Source organism: Pleuronectes platessa, chromosome 19 (assembly GCF_947347685.1).
Source record: "Pleuronectes platessa chromosome 19, fPlePla1.1, whole genome shotgun sequence".
In the NCBI taxonomy this organism is placed as follows: Eukaryota; Metazoa; Chordata; class Actinopteri; order Pleuronectiformes; family Pleuronectidae; genus Pleuronectes; species Pleuronectes platessa.
Window position 1 is genome coordinate 10,400,015 of NC_070644.1, and position 20,884 is coordinate 10,420,898.

At 42.4% G+C, this 20,884-nt stretch overlaps 1 protein-coding gene across 2 annotated transcripts in view; it reads right to left on the bottom strand.

Annotated features, from left to right (window-relative positions):
- Nucleotides 1-3,355: 3,355 nt before the first annotated feature.
- ctif (CBP80/20-dependent translation initiation factor) overlaps nucleotides 3,356-20,884 on the bottom strand; it is a 46,642-nt gene continuing 29,113 nt past the window's right edge. The window contains exons 9-14 of one of the 2 annotated variants that reach the window (XM_053411259.1): nucleotides 20,105-20,185; nucleotides 15,719-16,313; nucleotides 14,377-14,676; nucleotides 11,778-11,933; nucleotides 7,208-7,261; nucleotides 3,356-5,185 (exon numbers count right to left, since the gene is read on the bottom strand). In XM_053411259.1, coding sequence (XP_053267234.1) covers nucleotides 4,964-5,185; nucleotides 7,208-7,261; nucleotides 11,778-11,933; nucleotides 14,377-14,676; nucleotides 15,719-16,313; nucleotides 20,105-20,185 — 1,408 coding nt within the window. In that variant the 3' untranslated portion in view covers nucleotides 3,356-4,963. The remainder of the gene's footprint in view (nucleotides 5,186-7,207; nucleotides 7,262-11,777; nucleotides 11,934-14,376; nucleotides 14,677-15,718; nucleotides 16,314-20,104; nucleotides 20,186-20,884) is intronic. The other variant, XM_053411260.1, reaches the window with a different exon arrangement.

Sequence of the window (20,884 nt, forward strand, 5' to 3'; positions counted from 1 at the left end):
GTAGTTTACCCTCCCAAGATGCATTTTGGAAAAACAGATAAACCTACCATGTGAAAAGAATATATCCAGCCTTAATAACATCTGGATCTTAACATTAAACGTCTGATTTTACAATGCGCAGCTTAAATCCATTAACTTTTATATCTGGTTCATTTAAGAACAATTTCATAGTGTTTTATATATGTTTTGTTGACAAATTCAATGATAACGTGTTCTGAATTTGTCTTCTACTTCTCAATAGCTACAACTGCTGAGACTCATGGGTAGTGTAGTTTTCTCAGCTGTCCTGAAGCCAGGAAAATCCAATGTTTCTGCGATGAGAAATTGTTTCAAAAGATATTGTGATAACAGCATATGATTCATTATACACATTATATATATATATATATATTAAGGACACTGATACATCACAAATAGTCATAATCAAAATAGTTGCTGTATTGGTAAACGATGTAAAACAATAGAAACCCCATTTATTAATCTATATAACCATTTAGTTCTTTCTTTAACTCAGTTTCCACTGAGTATCTTATTCAAGTCTTTACCCTTTTCCTCCTGTCACTGTGTTGTAGACAAACACCATCTTGAGACACAGCTACTATGTGTGTCTCTATATATCTATACATCTTAATCTTTAGATATAATCCCCCTGAGGGCTAACATGTCTGTTTTCACTGCACAGGCTAAATTAACCATGGTGCTAATTGACAGCCGGGGCTGCCTCTGCCTTTCTTCCACATTTGCATTTATTCCTCAATAGGCTCCCCCATACTGTCCCAACAGTCATTTCTATATATGTGTCTATGTGTGTGTGTGTATAATATACATTTCCACACTTCATCGCCTCCTACATTTCTTTCACTTGGTCAGCACCAAATCTTCCTATCTCTCCTTTCTTTTCTTCTTCCTCCTCCACTGCAGCAGCAGAATACATTTTCTTTCTTTCCACTGTCTGAGTCGCTCTATTGCTGTGTAATAACGTCCCCATTGTGCCTGTTTGTATTGTGTTAAAACGAGGAGCTAACACGTGTTGTGATTCCAAATGAAACCAAACCATTGTCATAAATCCATCTCTGTCAAGGACACAACAGAGAGGGGAAAAAAACAAAGCTCCTTATGGTGTCGGTAGCAAATTTAAAGTGTTTCACTCCTGTCAAATGCATTGGAATATTCAGACACATGGGATTATGTTGATTGATGTGGACGAGTACTGAAGGACGTCCTATAGTTTTATAGGGATGGGGTTCCACAATGGGGAGGCAACCCCGGCACTGAGGGCCCCCGTTGGGATGCCCGCAGTCGGGAAGCCTCAGGCATGTGTCAGGGCTAACCAAAGGCAAATCAGGGGCCAAGGACACACTGCAACACGCACACACACACACTGCTGTTAAAGTTCTGAAGTGTGGTCTGTTTAATGTGTGACGATGTAAAGGCGAAGACATGTAAATGAGGCGTTCCACTGTGCACATGTATGAAATGGTAGTATAATGACCTACTGTGGTGCCAGGATTAGTTACACATCTATCTACTAACAGCAGAGGAAACCTTGAGTGTGTTTTTCTTTTGTGATGTCAGAATATCTTCATCGTAGCACATTGACTCGCTGTGCCGATAAGTGAACAGACAGAAAAAACAAACACCAGCTTGTTCCGTCACATCTAATCTCCTTAGTAAGTTTATTTTTCAGTTGCTTAGAAAAACAAAACAAACAAGATGACTCCATATATTGCCCATCTACTTGTTTGTGCATCGACTGGAGCCTTGGTTTTCCTTATTTTGTTTTTCAATATTCATGAGAATATGCAAATAAAGGTGCATCTCATTCAATCGTCGAGAGTCATGTGACCCGAGCAGAGGGGTCTAAGGTCACGCGGGGTGGGGGAAGGTTCCAGTGCCACAGATGAGGGTGGGGGGTAGGGGGGAATCCCCACCTGCATCCATCTGCTGTGGCAGCGAGCCACTATTTGCATAATGGTAACTGGCCGATGGGTTGTTAAATTTTTTCTCCTCCTTTTCACAAACTAAAACAAGGTAATACCACACTTACACACTTGCCAGCAAGCTAGGTATCACAACAGTTTCAGATGCTTCAGAAAACCCACCAAAAATTATATATATTTATATAAATGAGCTAAATATAATTTAAATAGAAACCTAAAAAATAAAATAAAGAAAACAAAAGGACATTTAAAACAAATCACTTAAGTGGACGCACACATTTACAGATAATTAGCCCGAACCTCAGAAAAACACGTGTGAGCTTAATCACCCGTCATCACCCTGACTAATCTTCTGGGCTGTGTTCCTACCAAACAGGATTTTTATTCTTGATGCAAGACAGAGAAAATAATATACAAAAACAACTACAACTGCCCACAGAGATTCAATGGAAAACTAAGCATGAGCATGTATGTAATGTTTTTGTGCGACTCCCAAGCAATGATTAAGGCTACATCCATACAATAGCGTTTCCTTTTGAAAACGGCATAATCAAAATAGAACGACCAACGTCCGTTTTGGCTCCGTATTAGTTTTAATCCCTGGCCAATGCTTACATGCTTTACAACACACACGACTGCTCACATACAATGGATAAGCATGTGCTGGTGTAAACAGGAATTTCTTGAATAATAGCTTGTCTCCTACAGATGTAAACAGTTGTTTCATAGTAAAATGCAGAATACAACAGGTATAAGCAAAGAAAACAGTCAGTAGGACTTGTAATTGATTATCCACGTTGCGTTCTACACTGGTAGCCCGAGGCAGGTGCTGATGCCGCTTGTTTTCTTCAGGAGAGAGTCATGTGACAGGAGCCTGACGAATCAGCAAAAGCTGTCGTGACCGTCTACTACGTCATTGTTTCCAAACATCTCAGCTTCTGCCTGTCCAGAATACAGCCTTTTTCATTTGAGTGGCTCTAAACCTCTGGAGTTGTGTGGACGCCAGACGTAATCTTAGCAGAGTTTATGCGTTTTCAAACTAAAACGTATGATATGGATGTAGCCATAGTTCCAAGTAGAAATGCATTGGAAGGCTGACTTCTACCAGCCACTTCATCCTATGTGCAACATCTCTGTTGCACGATTCCCCTCTAAGTCAATGTCAATTAAATACTTGTAAATATAGTGTATGCAGATTATATATCGAACTCATTTACAAATGGTACGTGATTGGCTTGTCATGTCAATATCATAATACACACGTTAGCTGGGAAAAGAGTCACGTATGAGAAGCTAATGTGGTCACATAACAAGATGCTCTGCTTTTTCGTCATCTTCAAATACACAGGATAATAGTTGTCGCTTCTTCCTCAAAAAGATCCTCAAAATAATCCATTTCAAACACTTGCAAAATGTTCACTGCAAAGAATGGCTTGTTTAAAGAAACATTTCACTTCTGTTTCTCTGTGTGCCATGCTCTTTTTTTTTTAAAATGTAACATCTTTTCTTCATCTTCAAATATTATTCTTTTTCTTGAGCAACATAACAATGTGAATTAGGCCCAACTGTTTAGTCGTCAGCTTCCTCCCGTGCTGCCACAGGCCCTGGAACAGAGCGCTCCTATAAAAATGGATAATTGACAAGGCCACTAGTCCATTAAAACATCCTAAAATCGCTCAGCCCATTTTTTTTTTCCATATAATACCCATAGCACTGACTCAAATTCAAACTTTTACTTATTTTGAATTTTCATTAAAAGCAAATCGCCTCCAAACAGTGCAAAACAAATCAAACCTGTGCAATAAGGCCTACCGCTACATCTCATACGTACAATATATCGTAAAAACAAGACTTCAAAATGAAAAGACAACAATAAAAACAATATATGACTTAAAAAAATAATATAATAATATCAATGATGTGGATAACAAAGCATGGACATGCACGGCTCAATGGAGGAGAAGAGACATTCCCCTGTAGGACGAAAACAAAAGAATTATCAGACAGCAGTGTCTGCTTTAATTCTTTTCCAATGCTGGACCCCTCACCCCCCACTTCTGCTGCCTCTGCTGGTTACACCGGGCTGAGCTGGGGGAGCCAGAGGGAGGTGGGGGTGTGTTAGGAGTGTGTCGTCTCACAAGGGCTCATGCAGCCATCTGCCACCCTACTCTGCCCAGCCTGATCCTCATCCTTAGCCCAGCCCAGCCCAGCAGGCCCGCTGTCTCATCCCCACAAAAAGGCTTCCTGCACGGGGGGTGCAGTAGAAGGGGGAACTCGGGGAGACAAAGGCAGGGAGGAGCTGGCGGAGCTGGGGGGAGCTCCACACCGAGACCCTTTGACCTGGTTCCCTGGCCCGGCGGGGCAGACGGCCCAGACAGACAGCACCGTGTCTACTCCCTGCCTCCTGCTCTCTTTTATCAGCCACAGAGACCCCAGGGGCCGACGGATAGACAGAGGTGGGGGATGGCGAGAGACACAGGGGGAAGGAGAGGGTGGCGGGGCAAATGAACACAATGAGGAGGCTGACACAGACTACGCAGACCACCTCCCTCCCTCCCTCCATTCATCTTTGGGTACAGATCTCTCTATTCCCTACAGACAGGCTCCTGCCCTCTCATCTCCCCCGTGTGACCCCTCTCTTGTCTGTTCTCTCCTTTAACCCTAAGCAGCCACAACCAGACGAGCTCCCCAACGCCGTGTGGCCAAGCATGCCCCTACTGGCCACCTACTCACTAGCGTTTTCTCAAATCTGCGTCAGACGACAGGCTCGTCATTGTTTGAACACCACATGCCGTGTTGCCTGGATGGCTGAGCTCTACCTGTCTGGTGGCTGGTATGTTTGTGGCAGTGATCACCATTCTTGGTGAAATGATTGAATTGTACAGTTGCGTTCAATAACCATGTCAAGCATTATGTCGGCGAGATTGTGGCATGTTGTTGACTTCCCGTTTTGTGGAAAAACTAGAAGTGCAGATTGTTGCACAAGTGGAAAATGTCTCCTCTCCTCCCGCGGCAGCTGGCACCTAGGCAGTGGTGGTGAGCTTTTGGATGGTACGGTTGTAGTATTGGGTGGTGAGGGCCTCCAGGGGGCTCCAGCGGTGCGCATGCAGCTCGATGACCTCCATGAGGAGGGAGCGGGTCAGCTGAGACTCAGCCGGACTGAGCATCTTGTCCCTGACGGCCGCTAAGAGCTCGGTCATCATCTCAGGGAGCTGCTCCTCCAGTAGACGTCCGGTGCTCTGCAACTGTCGGAGAGAGATGGGACAGAGGTAGAGTGTCAGAGCGAGAGTGTGGGCTCCTCACTGAAATAAATAAATATTCCATACTGCAAAGTGTGTTTGAGCTTCGGGGAAATGTTTGCTAACCAGAGCTAACCTATCTTCTGCATAGGATATTTTCTTTTGTCTATTAGATTTTATGTGAGTAAACCCACTTATAAATGGGATTGAATCTTTTCTCATTGCCAATAGAGGAGTTGGCCGTTCTGCTTTTTTTTTTCTGGTCCCCATTGTGCCGGAAACTGAGCAAGTCTCTCAACCGGCTGTTTTTGCCAGTGTTATATTTGCACGTTGTTCCCAAGTAAAAAACAATCAGTACACAAACGTTCATGGCTAGTTAAGATGCCAACATCCAGGAGTTCAATGGGCATCATAATGGTGAATCTAGACACCAAAAATCAAGATGAGGAAGAAATTAGCACATTCACCCGGGGACAGAGGTCATGTGTCCATGACTGCCAATCAGAGCCGATTAAAAAAAACAAACCGATGTCTACTGTAGAATAAATTGACCACAAGCGAGTGATGATAGTCTTCATTTCCATTGCAGAAAAAAGCCATTTGTTTGTGGCTTTTAGTAAACAAGGGGCTTAACTAGGCCATATGGAGCTTTTTGTTATTTTACATTGTCACTGATTTACGAAGGAAATATTCATGGACTTAATGAAAAAAATCTAAAAGATATTTATAAGACGGAAATCTGAGTGTGTGCAATGTGGTGCAGCTTGATTGAATTTAACGGAACTGTTGGGCCTTGGGCCGAAGTAGTCGCTCTATTCAGTGCCATTCCAGCTTCCAATGTGATCTTCTCTCGTCCAATGGCCCATTAGATATGAACCATAACTTTACATAAATTCACCTGCATAACTCTATTATTCATGACCCTGAGGAGAGTTGGTCACATTCTGAACACAGAATAATGAAAGGCACATCCAAAACACTGAATCTCACAGTCTGTTTGCTTTATTACTTTGTAGTGGAGACTTGTCATTATAATGTAGAGTCCATTATTGTATTTCAAATTGATTGTGCTGAAGTACAGAGGCTGAAGAACAGGAATTAACAGAAATTACAACTGTGCATTAAAATGAAATACTACAGTCTTGTATGTTGTTGGTATTTGTAAATTACATACATTTGTTGTGATGTTTAATGGCTCTTGTGAGAATCCAGCCTCTTGCATCTTCATTTATTAACTTCTATTTTTTGCAGGAATGATTTGAGTTTTAGACCTTTAGGCTGAGGACATAAGTCAGTCTTCAGATTAATACAAACCTTCATAGAACCGTTTGAGGGTTGATGAATAAGGTTTGTTTTTAAGGTTTCTGTGAAGACTAAAATTACGCACTAGGTTTTGGTAACTCTTAATTAATGGAGAGTTAATTTAATACTACTTCAGGCATGCTTCAACATGATTTTATCTTTTTTTCTTAAGGAAATGTTATGTCCCTGTTTGTAGTAGTTCATTCTCAACGACACAAATATTAAACAAGACCAGGGCTACATGATTTGGTGAAATAGTCAGACAATATAAATAATTAATAATATAAATGTGATTGGTTGGTTATCAAAGAAAATGCACAATTGATGACCATTTTACAAGTACATGTCTTGAATTAAAACAACTAAAAGTCATGGCTATGATGGAAATTTTATTTTATTAAATCACAGCTTTTTGCAGTTATATAACTGCGCAGGGCTAACATCACAGTTAGATAAACGGTGCAGCATTCAACAAGACCAAAAACATTTCCTGTCAGAGTTTATCTCAGTGCACTCGACTTGGCTGTGGGAAAGATTATGGATACATACTCTCTCTCTGCCTGTAGATTGCAAGATCACTTTGCGTTTTAAGGGTAACTCAACTATCACTATTCCTTCATTTTCGTCGGTCTCGACTGTCCGAAATTATGTTCTTAAAAAGTTTTAAATGTAAGTTGTAACCTGCAGACACCCTCTGATGTTAGTGTGTGTGTCTGTGTGTCATACCTCCATGGAGCAGCAGAGAACTGCGTCTTCCTTAATGTCTGTGGTATCCAAGAGCTACAAAATAAAAGAACAGATAACTTGTACATATACTGCAAAGCAAAGAGCTACAAAAATAATGAGAAATCCAAATGTTGCAACAAGAAGGTTTCCCACATAGTGAGTACAATCTAACCAGGCTAACAGATGTATACATGTGTGTACATTTGGATACAAGCCAAATGGGGAGATTTAGTGAGCACAAATGTTTGTGTGTGTTTAACAGTTCCCAAGAAAAAGACCTAATCCCGATAGTAAACATTTTCAATACTGTCATTTTAACTATTAGAAGACAACATACCCCGCTCTCATCCCGCTAATCCATCTGAGATTAGACCAAGATGCACAATATATTCACACAACCACGACTGCACGCACACAAGAAGACACGCACAGTGTAAACAAAAAACAAACGGCGGAGCTGGTAAACACGTTAGCTGGCTTTCCCCCTGTTGCACAGATGGAAACACAACTGCCACTTTTAAACAATGAGACACAGGCTGCCATGTTAAACTATAGACATTTACTGTCAGATTAGAGATTAAACACTCCTTTTACAGCTCTGAGGCTGGTTTACTTCTCACAAGTCTGTCTCCAAAGTGCTACTTTGATTAACCTGGAGGAGGAGAGGAAGTAGGAGTGGAGGAAGGGGGAGGTTGTTTTGCAGGGGTAATGTCTAATTAAGCATCGGAAGTGTAGCCCTGCTGCACAACGAGCAAAATAAGTTAGAAATGCAGGGTGCAGACATGTAGTTATGAAACTAGAGAGTGAGATCATGCAGCGAAGAGATGGGAAAACAGTTCAGGAGCAGAGATTGCAGAATGACTTGAATCATCTATAGTTTCTGTTTTCATATTTATTTACTCGTAGTGATGATAACATAAGCTGCTCTCAGTCATGAACTGAACTGCACGTTTTCCTAAGATTTTCTGTATGTGAGAACGCAACTGTCTGTCACTTGCTCTAGACCCTTTCTGGAAGTTTTCCTTCCAGCTTCCTAGTAAAATGTCTGGAATAATCACCGCCAGAGAGGACATAGGTGGAGATGTCAATATGGAAAGACGAGATTACAGAGCTTTAAATGATAATGTAGATCCCATTGTACAATTTACAAAAACATGTGATTTCCACAGTGCTTCCTACATGCTTTACCCAGAAGCTACCCCTTGCCTGAATGTTCTGGTAATTTCCCGAGTTCATGTCTGAAATTGAGGGATGCCCGGGCTGCAGTTTTCTGTCCAGACCTGACCTCGTCGCATTAGAAAGGCTTTTTTTCGGAGGGGCCAACCCCAACCACAAGGTTTACGCTGATTACAGGCACATTCGTTGTGCAGCCAATGTGACCAAACCCGACTCGAGGACGAATATCAGTTCAAATTGCCAAATTCCGGCTTGTGTTGGGTGTTCACACACAATTTGGGAAACAGTTGTACAGAGAGTAGGGCTGGGTGACATGACAAAAAATGAATATCCCAATTATTTCAAACTTTTACCTTATTAATTAATGAACCAATTAATCAACGATTATTTCATGCCCCAAACATGAGCAGTATTAAGTCTGTTAGAAATGATAAAGGTCGGTTAGATTACAGCCCTAACGGAGAGCGATCAGACAAAAGTGACCACAAATATCTGGAACCTGCAGCTCCCCTCAGCAATTGCGTACAACCAGTGGTGGAAACGACCACCATCTGACACAAGGATCCCCACTCGGCACAAGCTGGCCTCTTCATTTTCCAAAATGTAAGCGTAATGGTATTCCACCCATCATTCAGGTCCAGCAGTTGCGCAGGCGTCAGCTCCTCAGTATGCTTAGATGGGTGTGGTGACAGCATGGCTGCTTGATGTGGGAACAAAAGTCTTGTCGTTCCCAGAGAAGGAGAGCTGTGTGACAAGCAGCATTAGCTCATAATGAGTTCTCTGGGGAGCCGAGGGTGAAGTTTTGCTCGATGCATTAAAAATGGTTTAATTTATACTTATCATCATCAGTTCTCCATCTCTTGCAAAATCTGATTTTTTTTCTTTTCTTTTTTTCGCTCTGACGGTTCTCAATACGATAGCGTGCCTCCACCATCACTACACACACCCCATCACTCCGTGTTACTTTCATTTTGAGACAGTGCTTATCACACATTCCCTCGGCTGAAGCTGAAAAAACAGTAACAGCCACATCACTGGTTAGTTACATCATCGAAAAAACAAAGCTCGCTGCGCTGGGAAACCTGTGTCATTTGCATTTCCACTGTTTTTCATTCAAACAGACATTTGATCAGGAACATAAAAAGCAGTAGAAACTAGGGCAGCTGTGATCCTGTGGTAGCACCGATTGGAAGAAACGCAGCCGGCGTGACAACAACAGCTCGAGTCACTGAGTGAAGTCAATTAGAAAAACATCCTCATTCATGTGCATTTTGTGCTGAAGCTCTGTCTGTTTCTTTCAGCTCCACTTCATTACTCAAACAGATCTATGTTTGTATATGTTGAAACCTGTCATCACACTTAAAAAGAAAGCACGTAGGAGCGCTGAGGGGAAAAACATTTTTCATCAAGATTACGACTACTTCAACTTTAAACAGGTTTCACATAGTTGCATAGCAACAGCAGGTCTAGTATCAGGACCAGCGCTTCCTTTAGTTACATTACATAAGATTACTCTGTGTCTGTTGCATCAGTGCTGTACGTAAATAACTGCTCCACAAACAGAAAAGTAGAATATAACACTTGCAGCTGTCCGGCGCTCAGAAAATCAAGGTGCTAACATACATGTGAGGTACAGTAAATAATCAGTATAATAAATATCCTGTGTTGAGTGTCTTGAACTGCGAGGACCCTTGCTGCAGAGAGGCGAGTCCTCTGTTTGCCACATGCAGGTCATTTGCTTCAATAAAAACAAAATAAGTTAATGTTATAGAAGGTTAAATGGGCTCTGGAACCAGCCCCTGATATACCAGCTCGGTTTGGCCTTAAGAAAGTTATTTTTGTCTCGTTCAAGGTAAGATATAATCTAGTTCAGCACAGGTTATGTTTTTTACCACGATCTGGGTTGAAGATTTACTTGTTATTGGCCAGAATAGTTTCATTTCACTTATTAAATGCACATGTTGTTTCACTGTCATCACTGTTCTAAATTTATGCACTCACCACAAAGTTTCTTAACCTGTGTAACCACGGCAACACAGTAAGTAACAGCAAGTCCAATAAACATGCAGGAGAAAGGAAACGCTATCGAGTCAAACTTTTCTTACTGAAACTACCCTCAACAAAAAAAAAAGCAAAGAAAATCTTTTGTAACATTCTCTAATCAAACAGTTTGATATGAATAACAGATCACATGACTGTTGAATTTAGATGTCACATTTATATTACAGTACATTCAATATTCATGTTCAGCATTCCCATGTGAATTGTGGTTTTAACTCTGAATATAACAGCCTATCTGTCATGAATGGCTGAGCTCACTGTCAATACATTTACACGCAAACATGTTTCCTAACACACTTCAGTTACATACTTACACTGCCATAGCCACACATGCAGGCACATATGTTTGCATATGCACACACGCACACACGTAGCTTGTAGCAGAACAGCCAAAACAGCAGATGGATAAAAATCAGGCACTATAGCTCTAGGAAATGAAGATTGCCAAACAAGCATATGGGCCCACACACACACATTCACAATCCTCCCCTCACATATTTTGAAATTGTTGACAGGTGTGTTCTTATCTCTACCATCATCAGGCAGTACATGACACCGGCGCTGATGCTGGAATATGGAGGTGTGTTTGTGTGACTGGATACTCCACACTGTCGCTGGGTCTTTCTAACAAGCTGAGATAGTGCCCTGGGCATACACTCAGACGGGGTGTGGATGGAATTAGTTGTGTGTGGGACTGTGTTTGTTAACAAGACGCAGGGTGTGTGCTAAGTGCCAGACTGGCGAAGGTGCGGACGTGGGCGGTAAAACTGCCTTGGCACGTGCCTCCACCCTGCCATTATTTCCTTTCAAACCTGCATATTAAAAATGATTTTCACTCCCAGACTCTGCCACCTCCCTCTCTCTTCTACCTGTCAAGCTATGAGTAAACTTCCTGTGCACCAACTGTCAACCTGACCACAGTCTCCTCCACTTCCTCTCACCCCCCTCCACTGAAACCCCCGTCGCTTCCCCTTTCAATAATCCATCTGTTATAAACCACTTCTGTATCACTGCGCGTCTGCAGAGGCTGCCCCGTGTGGTTTCCAATGGCGCGTGTGAGAGCATGACCAGCTGATGGGAACTGAACCTGAGGTCATGTACTTTCCTGGAAATAATAGCGTCCTGACTGCTAGCACCACTAACCGAACCCCACTGTGTTGTCTAGACTAGGTCTGGCCATAAAAACAGGAAACTGGCCCACAGCAGGCATCGATTGGAGCAGACAAGATACACAGAAATAGCTGGACGCTTTCCTCTTACTAGTGGACACTCGGGGTAGGGTTGATCGACTGGTTATTGACTCTGCTTATTGATCCAAAAAAAAGGCACAAACCTCTCGTAGGCAGGTGAAGATGGGACACACCAGCACCCTGAATGGCTCCCCGGAGCTGCTCCTCATGGTGCCAAACACCTCGCACAAGAAAGTGATGAAACCCAGCCACCTTTCGACATCCAACTGCTGGAGCCCCTCACGACGGGAGAAATCCGTCTGTAGGCAAATGGAGAAAGAAAAGAAATGATTTATTTTGGCGGGATGCACTGAAACTCCAGTCATCCATTATCTACACCCCAATACTATTGAGAGCTGGGGCCAATCATCAGCTAACATTAAGCGAGAAGTCAGGTTGCCAGCATATCACAGGGCCAACATATAGAGACAAACAAACAAAAGATCCACACAGAGAGACCAAACCCGGGAAACTTCTTGCTGTGGCAACGGCATGCCACCATACACTGAATCCGTCCCTTTTTAAACATCTAATTCAAGTTTTAAGTAGGTGGGACGTAGGTGGATATTTAAGTGTTTCATCAGTAGTGGAGGTAATCACGATTAACATCTTTACTGTCCCTCTGATGGGAGAGATTTAGTAGGTGGCACATGTATTAACCTTGCAGCTTAACGTACTTGAAGCCGGAAAGCAGTTGAAAAATGTCTTTTATCTGCCAAAAGTACAGGAGAATATGGTAATGCGGTTTGAAAGTGAAGGGTAGCGAACAGTTCTAGAGCTGCAGAAGTGCCGTGGTTAATATGGGTTAATGCTTAATGTGCACTTGTAAAGATGTTACACAGCAGGTTAAACTGAAGCTTTATTAACAGCAACTCACTGGGCTGTGCAGATTTTCTTTCCCAGCATGCACTGGCCGTTGTTGTGGACTGAAGCGAACAGGAGGCATGAGCGGTCTAATGGTGTAGGCCAGCATGTATGCAGACATAACACAGAATATGCAGCCTTGATCCAACAGAAAATTCGCTCACACGGTCAAAAACAAACATACCACACACACACACTCAAAAACAACGACACCCGCCTCTCATACACCTCCAAGGACATCACCATGGTATTTGATACTTAAACGACAAGCCGACAAAAGGGGGAGGATATACATGCAGCAAAGAGTAAAAGTTAGGTAAGAGACAATGATGATGGAGCAGGAGGCAACAGCATGAGTGTGGGGGGAAGGCCACTAATCTCAGCTGTGCTAAATAAAGAGTATCTCTCATAGGTAACAGTCTGGCTATGTTTACTCAAAGCGTCAGCAAACCCTGACGCCTGTCTCTTAATAAGAAAAGTGGCCGCAAGGTAATTGCCCCCATATTGAGATCCAGGGGTCTGGAGGCAACATCATTAAGGATGCCCTTCATGAGCCCACTTATGACATTTAAGATGTTTTTAAAGCAAAAAAGGGTGAAATGTCAAAGATGAGGAGGGGGTCCACGCTGGCTGGGAAGTGGGAATTAAAGTGAGAATTAAAAAGGGACCATGCAGCTGTGATAAAGAGGGAATAAATAAAAAGTGGAAAGAGGGGTGAAAAAGGATTAAGGCAGGGTTCACTACTGCTGAGTCTATTAAAAAAATCCCAACATCTAATGAAAGATGTGTTTAAATGGGGAAAAAAAGAAAAAGTGTAGCTGGGAGACATGGCGAGGCAGCAGGTGGGTTAACATTTAGACTGTGAATGTCATCTGAAGACAGCATGTATGTCTTATTTGCTTACTTCTAGACTGTCTGCCGCTCTGGCGACGTTGTTTGTCTCTCAGGTTGGAGGCGAGGGGTGAAAGGGAGGAGCGTGGTTAAGAGAGAGAGGGGGAGTGTACAGGGAGAGGTAGCAAGGCACTGGCCCGTGTCGTTGCGGGGGGACGACACCTGGGAATAGCCGGCTCATGAGGGACACAGAGGGGGAGAGCAGCAGTGAGATATCTAACAGCTGAGAGGATGTTTTCATCATGGGTGCGAGACAGGAACGGTGAGGACTCGGTCTCTCTCCCTCCCTCGGGGAGCTACTTTGCCCACTGATATTTGCAGCATCACACACACAGTTGGCTTCCACCTGGAAGTGCTGCTCATAAAACTGAAGTGGATTGAAACTTAGTGTGTGTAGCATAAACAATTAAAGGTTTACCAAAAACTTCTACTGTTCTTAAGCGCTATTGTCTTATTATGAGCTTTTAAAAAGGTATTTTAAAAGAAGCCTGTTTCAAGACATTTGAGGGTTTAGATTTGAGTTTCAAATGGTCTTACAGTATCAAACAGTCTTAAGATTAATTTAGTCTTCAATGGTGCAGACAATCCTCTTATTTGGAGATTCGATCGTCAGCATGACAAACAATGGCGGTACACGTAACTTGAGTAGCTATATTACATTTCATTTAGCCGACGCTTTCATCCGAAGCGACTTACAATAGATGAATTCAACCATGAGGGTAAAAACCCAGATGGTAAAAGCTAAAATGATCTTAAATTAATTATTGAGGATGACGTTATTCATTTCAGTAGGAATTAATAAAAGCTGCCTTGAAAATAATTTGGCTAGGCGACACTTTTAAAGTGTTTTTAAACCTGCATCCAATCTATCTTTAAAAAACGATAACTACAGTAGCTCTCGTCACCGCTGCATCTACAACCAACCGGTTTCCTCCCCAGTGCTCTCACCTGCAGCATGTTGAGCAGCAGTGATCTGAACTTGGTCCCCTCCACCATGAACAGTGCCATCTTGTCGCAGAGCTTGGCGGCAGTGGCGGCGAAGCTCCTGTCCGACACAGCCTTGCAGTAGATTGTGCGGACCACCTGCGTCAGGGATTCCTCGGACCGGGCCGAGCACTGCGCCTCCTCCATGAAGGAGGCCAGCTGCTGCTCAACGCCGCTGCTGTTGCTCCTCATGCTGTTGAGCAGGTCCACCAGCCGGTCCATGTTCTGGGACCCAGAGCCCGACGCCTCCACACGAGCCTCTTCCTGAGAGGGGAAGGTAGATTTGTGACTGGTGAGTGTTGGTGATATAATATTCACTTTCAACAGTCTGGAAGTTTTCATGGACAAAATAAATGATGTGAGCCAATTTCTCCCATGTGGTATGGTGGCTGATTAAACAATTTAATTAAACCTAATAAAAAACATTTCAAGTTCAAAACTGTAGGTTTCATGGTTTATGAGGTGAGTTTTTATTTTGGAGGAGAGAAAGATTTAGGCCATTAGTCTATTGTCTCTATGAAACTATTTTGAATTATATATATTTACAGTTTATATATGCTGATACAGTGGTTTCTTTTTGCCAACAAGACAATCCCAACTGGACAAACTAAACACCTTGAGCTTTTATGACAACTGAAGGCTGCCACAGATTCTCTTGTTTGGAAGGGGAAGGGGAGGGTGAGGTGAGTGGGATTCAGCTGCAACATCCCACTTCACCACTAGCAATCACTAGATTCTACACAATGAACCTTTAAGCTACTCTACAAACTGAGTTCTCCTGGTTGGAAATCCCTGTGCGCACCAGTATGACAAATACAACTCACCGTCTGTATGCACATGATGTAAAATGACAAGAATCCCAATCAGTGGCTTGTGACATGCAACTGATTGACCCTGTTGCATTTGGTTTTAGTGTTCTCCTTACCATTTGATAAGGAAATACGTAATGGAAAATTTGGCCAAATGAAAATTAATTCAGGTGGTAATGAGTTAGCTAAAGAGTTTAATTTTGAAATGTTGAAATCTTAAGAAACTTTGAATTCTGCTTTAGTTGTTTCACCTCTTCAGTGAGAACATGTCCTCCATTCCTCGTCTGAGGGTGTGTTATTCTAAATCACTAAGAAGATAAAGGACTCGAGTAACAGTGAGGTCGAGCATTCACATTTGTATATTAACGACAGGACATGTGTGTGCATGATCATAATGAAAGTAATTATAACACCAAATGGCAGCTCTTGTGTACACACACACATTAGTCCTGATTGCCTTAATACTGACTGACAGGCGCTAAGCAGCTTTTCGGTACCTTGTCCTTTAGTCTCCTCCGCAGCCTCTCCTTTGACGACTGCAGCAAGCTGACTTTGGGCTGCTCCGACTGGCCCTCGCTCGCCTTCCCACTTCCTGCTGGGCTGGGAAATTCCTTTAAAACTGGCCGATCTGGGAAAGTATTTGTAAAGGGTGTTGACTCGGATTTGGGTGATTCATTGGGACTCTTACGGCCGCAGTCTTGAGGCGGTCGGATCTGCTCGTCACCCGCTTTTACATTCTCAGTCTCTTTGTCTTTGGTTGTTCTCGGGGTTATGACTCTGTCGCCCGTGGTGTTTGTCTGTCCATGCCCCTGACCTTTCTGATTGTGGTGCCAACGCCGGTTCTGGCTGTAGCCAAAGTGCGAGGGTCCTCCTTGGCGCTGCCCATGTCCTCCCTGGTACTGGCGGGGCGGCCAGTCGGCACTATTGTTTCTGTTATCTCCCAGTTCTGTTATATTGTGCTGCTGCTGGTGTGGAGCCTGCTGTTGGGTGTGATCCCTCTGGTGCTGCGGTGACTGTTGCTGTATCTGCTGAGGCTGGCTCTTCCCTCCTCCACCTCCACCGCCACCTCCTCCCTGAGGCCGCTGCTGCCTCCTGGAATGAGAGCAGGTTTCAGTTAGCTTCAGTGTGGTGTAGCATCAGCTGGCTGGTGCCCTAACCTTCCCTGCTTCCCTCTGAAAACCCCCCTGTGTCACACTTGCACCATTATGGCCTAAAACATCTCCCCATCCCCATGAACCTCCAAAAACTTAAACAAAAAAGCTCAATGTTCTGTTTGTTATCTAGTCACAGTGACAAATGCTCCTTAGTAACTATTAATGTCACAACGCACAACTAGAAACAAACAGTATTAAAAAAAAAAAGCAACATTTTCAAAATCCAAGTGCCCGCTTACATGTGGCTGCCCATTGGGTCTGTGGTTTCCTGTCCTGCATAGCTGTGTCCTTTTTGCTGCACTGACTCTGGGCTTGACAAGCCGCTGACATATGGTCTAGAGGATTAATCACCTTGGCACCCAGAAGGCAACCTATTATCTCCCTCAGCCTGTGAACTAGCACAGAGCTCAATAAGCAGCCGCCACGCTCACCTTTGTTAAGATGAAGTCAACTCAAAGACTACAAGAACACACTGCTGTTGTTAAAGAGGTAACTTCAAGTGGCCATATTGTTTTGGCAAATGCGGTTTAATTATTCAGTGATAGATTTTGTGTCATCAAGCTTCAGCCGCCTCACCACAGACTTCATTTTACCTGCTCAACAACTACATATATTAAGTAGCCCTAATCTGTTGCGTAGTCTCTGTCAAATCACTTTAATAAAACCCAAAACAACAACAACAAAAACACAGTAACTACGCATCAATGGTGACATGAAGTCAACTGGTTGAGCTGGTAAATAAACCACAACAAATGCAGACCATCCACATTTTGAACCAGTAATACCTAGGCAAAACGTCCGGGTCTTATGTTTGAAATTGATAGAAAAGCACACTGAGCCTTAATCCAAGTAATTCATATGTTTGCAGTACTTCAAGTACACGTGAATACGCAGATAAAGACTTTTGATGTGATTGACAGGTTCACGTCCGATTTGGTCACATTGGTTGGGCTATCTACTTATTTATTCATTACCTTCGCATGTAAGGGGGAAAATATCAGGCTCGGGTCGAACACAAAAATCTGAACGTCTGGCCGGTTCGGTGTCAGTAAGTTTTCTCTCAGGCTCGAACAGAAAATTGCAGCGCTCTATAATAGACACATTCAGTATGAAAGGCACAGTTTGAAGCCTCAAGTAGACTTTATTAACATCACTAATATGTCCACAGAAGATGAGGTCAAATTAAAAAAGATGATCCAGAGAAAGAAATATTTAATGAAAACTAACAAAATAAAGTTAACTATGTGAAGTTCATCAGACTGACGAGCAGAGAAAGTCTTTCAATAACTGCAACGTGGGTTCTATCACTCCTCACAAAAGACTTTCCTTCCACTTTTAATTTAGCAAACCTTCAATAGCTAAATTTCTTAAATCAAGAAGCTGAAGTAAAAAAAACTAAACAAAAGCACAAACAGTTGATGGAGAAGTTGCCCAAGGTGAAAAGAGAAGTTTAAACTCAGAAGTAAAGTTTGCAAACTCTTTCATTTATAACCCAAATAGTTCATTATCAGTAAAACTTTGCATACTTTCTTTGAGCTTAAAAGGGAATCAAATATATTCATATTCACAGATAAAAATATTAAGCATAAATTGAGACTGCTGCATGAACACATGGCAGAGAACCCTTTAAGTGCCCGAATACTCTGTTGTACAAATAAATAATTAATTACCACAGAAAACATACCACAGGTTAAGTTGTCATGTCAGTGATCATGAACTAAAAGCCTTAGTGTCACCCAGCGGTACTGATTTCGTTTGTGTGTGTGTCGGCAGAACCAGGAGTGTATTATATTTTTAGACATGTTTTTTTTTTGCGGGTATTCGTTTGGTTTATTTCTTGCTCGGCCTCTCGGCTCCACTCTCTTGGGGAGTTTGGGAGACAGTTCATCTTCGGACTCTCTCATGTGCTCAGCAGTCTGCCTCCAGCACTTTGCACATATTCTCAGCATCTCTCAAAGTCAGCTCTGCGGCAGGCTGACAGAACTTTTTAATCACACAGCTTAACTAACTTTCAAACTACCTCTGCAGTTAGACGCCATTATTAGACACCACTGCAGATGGAAAGGGTGCAAGAAGATGACAGATTTAAAAGAGCTACAGTCAAAAAACTTGAACTTCACAGATTGGTTTTCATTTGCCTCCTTTGAATTCAGTTATGAATGAGACTGTTTCCATTGTCACATTTTGCTTTAATCAATATAGCTCACTAGTTTTTTTGTAGACATTTTCTTGTTGTCTTTCTGATATGTAGCAGAAGAGAAGGAATGGCTGACCTCCCAAGTAACGTTTCCGGCTCTAGGAGCATCAAATGACGTGCAGACATTTCTCGTCTTTGGCTTTTGTTGCTTATGGCCAGTCCCCCCGGTGCTCAGCGAGTTTGGATTTGCGAGTCCTCATGTATTTTCTTTCAAAAATTTGACATTACTGACATTTTCCAAATGAAAAAGTTCATTAAATCTGATGGATGGAAGTATCTAATGATTAAACTACACCCTCTTGTCAGTTACTACCGTCAGCATCCTCCAGTGCCTCTTTATTTGTTTTCAATTACAAACATCTCATTATTACATGGCTGCTTATCAAGGTTTTATATAATCATTTAATTCAGTGTAATAGCTTAACACTGACTGACAGAAATAGTTTCAGAGAGATCATTTAATATGACTGCAGAGAATGAGATTTCGTAATCTTTAGCAAAGCTGCAGACTGATCAGAGACACTTTCAGAGTGTAGGAATACTATCTCCCTCCTCCCTCTGTCTTTCTCTCCTCTCTCCATCTCTGAAACAGAAGCATTCACTCATCTGATGATTCATTTGCTCTCTACAGTCGCTGTTGGTTTAGGATCAGCTCTAATAAGACCTCCTCTACTGGTGATGCAGAGAGGTGAAAGTGAGACAGTAATAAAATGTTAATCATGTTTAATGACTGCTCTGCAGTAGCCGGAGTGTTGCTCAGATTGACCATATATCAGTCACATTAGTGCCAGGGAGATGTTTGCATTAAAGATAAATGACGGGGCAACTAATGAAATTTCATCTCACAATATCTTGTGACTTAAACAGATCATGTCTGGTGTGATCGACTGTCTAATCAAGTGAGAAGATTCTTTTTTTTTTTAGTGGTTGAAATGAGAATGTGGCCTTGTCTACACTGCTGCAAATTTTTTTTAAAGGGATATCTTCCTCTTCATTTAAAAGGAAATATCCATCCACACGAAACCTTTTTACAAACTATCTCCTTCCAGACGATAGCACATGAAAATGACCATGCATGCCAGGCCAGGAGGTGGCGATAAAGTCCACATCAGCATATTAACGAAATTCCAGAGAAAAACGCTGCAGTATTACTGGCTGATAGGTAGCCTGTGAATGCTAGTAATGTGGTGAAGTGATTCTAAATTTAGATGTAATGAAATGTAAAGCAGAGCAGTCTATCACAGCACAAACAAGTTTATTTCTACATTGTATGATGATCATTCAACATGTTTTTTAACTTGAAGTAAATACTAAGTGTACAATAAAGATTGACAATTTTGAGATGTTCTATCCACCGATGAGTTCAAATGCCGTTTGCATGTGGACGAGAGGCCCCAAACACAGAGGAAAACTTGCAAAATATCTGTATACGGTTAACAGGGTATAATCAAATGTAATTTAAATTGTGTCAAATAACAATGTTTTCAGTTCCCATTTTGTGTCTCTGGGTCAGGGCTCATTTTGTCACTAACCTGGCTGAGACTCGGCGCTCCCCCCCGGGGCCAGTGGGCAGAAGTATGGTTAACTGGTCTCGGGTGAACTGATCAACCGCTCTACAAGCAGGAGAAGAGGGTATGCAGCAATGCAGATGATTGGAAGGATGTAGGCATGAAAGGACGGAAGACAGATGAGTGGAAGAAAGTGGCAGAACAATTTGTAGGAAACGGCAGAAGGATTTTTTTTTTTGAGGTTGCAAGAAAGAAAGGAGATTATAGAGGATATAAGGTGGAGGGAAGTTAGAGAAGCGAAGAGGAAAACAAACAAAAAAATCTACAGGTTTATAACTATGTCATTCAAACAACATGCACAGAACTACAGAAACTGAGGAATGATGTGGGCACTAAAAAGGTGGAATGAATTTTGCAGATATGATCATGGGAGGAGAGAGGATACTGATGATCAATCATGGCTGCTGCTGTGTGGATGGAGGATTCGTGAACCCGTTGGAGCATTGGCTGACCCAGACTGGAGAATCGATTTGCCCGGGGGGGAAGAAGAGAAGCCTGCAGGCTGGACAGTCAATAAGAGCCCGAGCTTCATACGAGCCGCAACACACTGGTTAATGGAGTGTGGGGAGACAGGTCGTGACTGTCTGACTGAAAATTTGCATTACACTTTCTTTTACACAGCGTTTGAAGATACAAAACCCAAAGCTCCTGAAAGAAATGGTTAATATTTATGTATGTATACTGTACATGCATGCATAAACAAATTACAGTCAATAACGTTGAGTCATCATGCCCAGAAGGCTC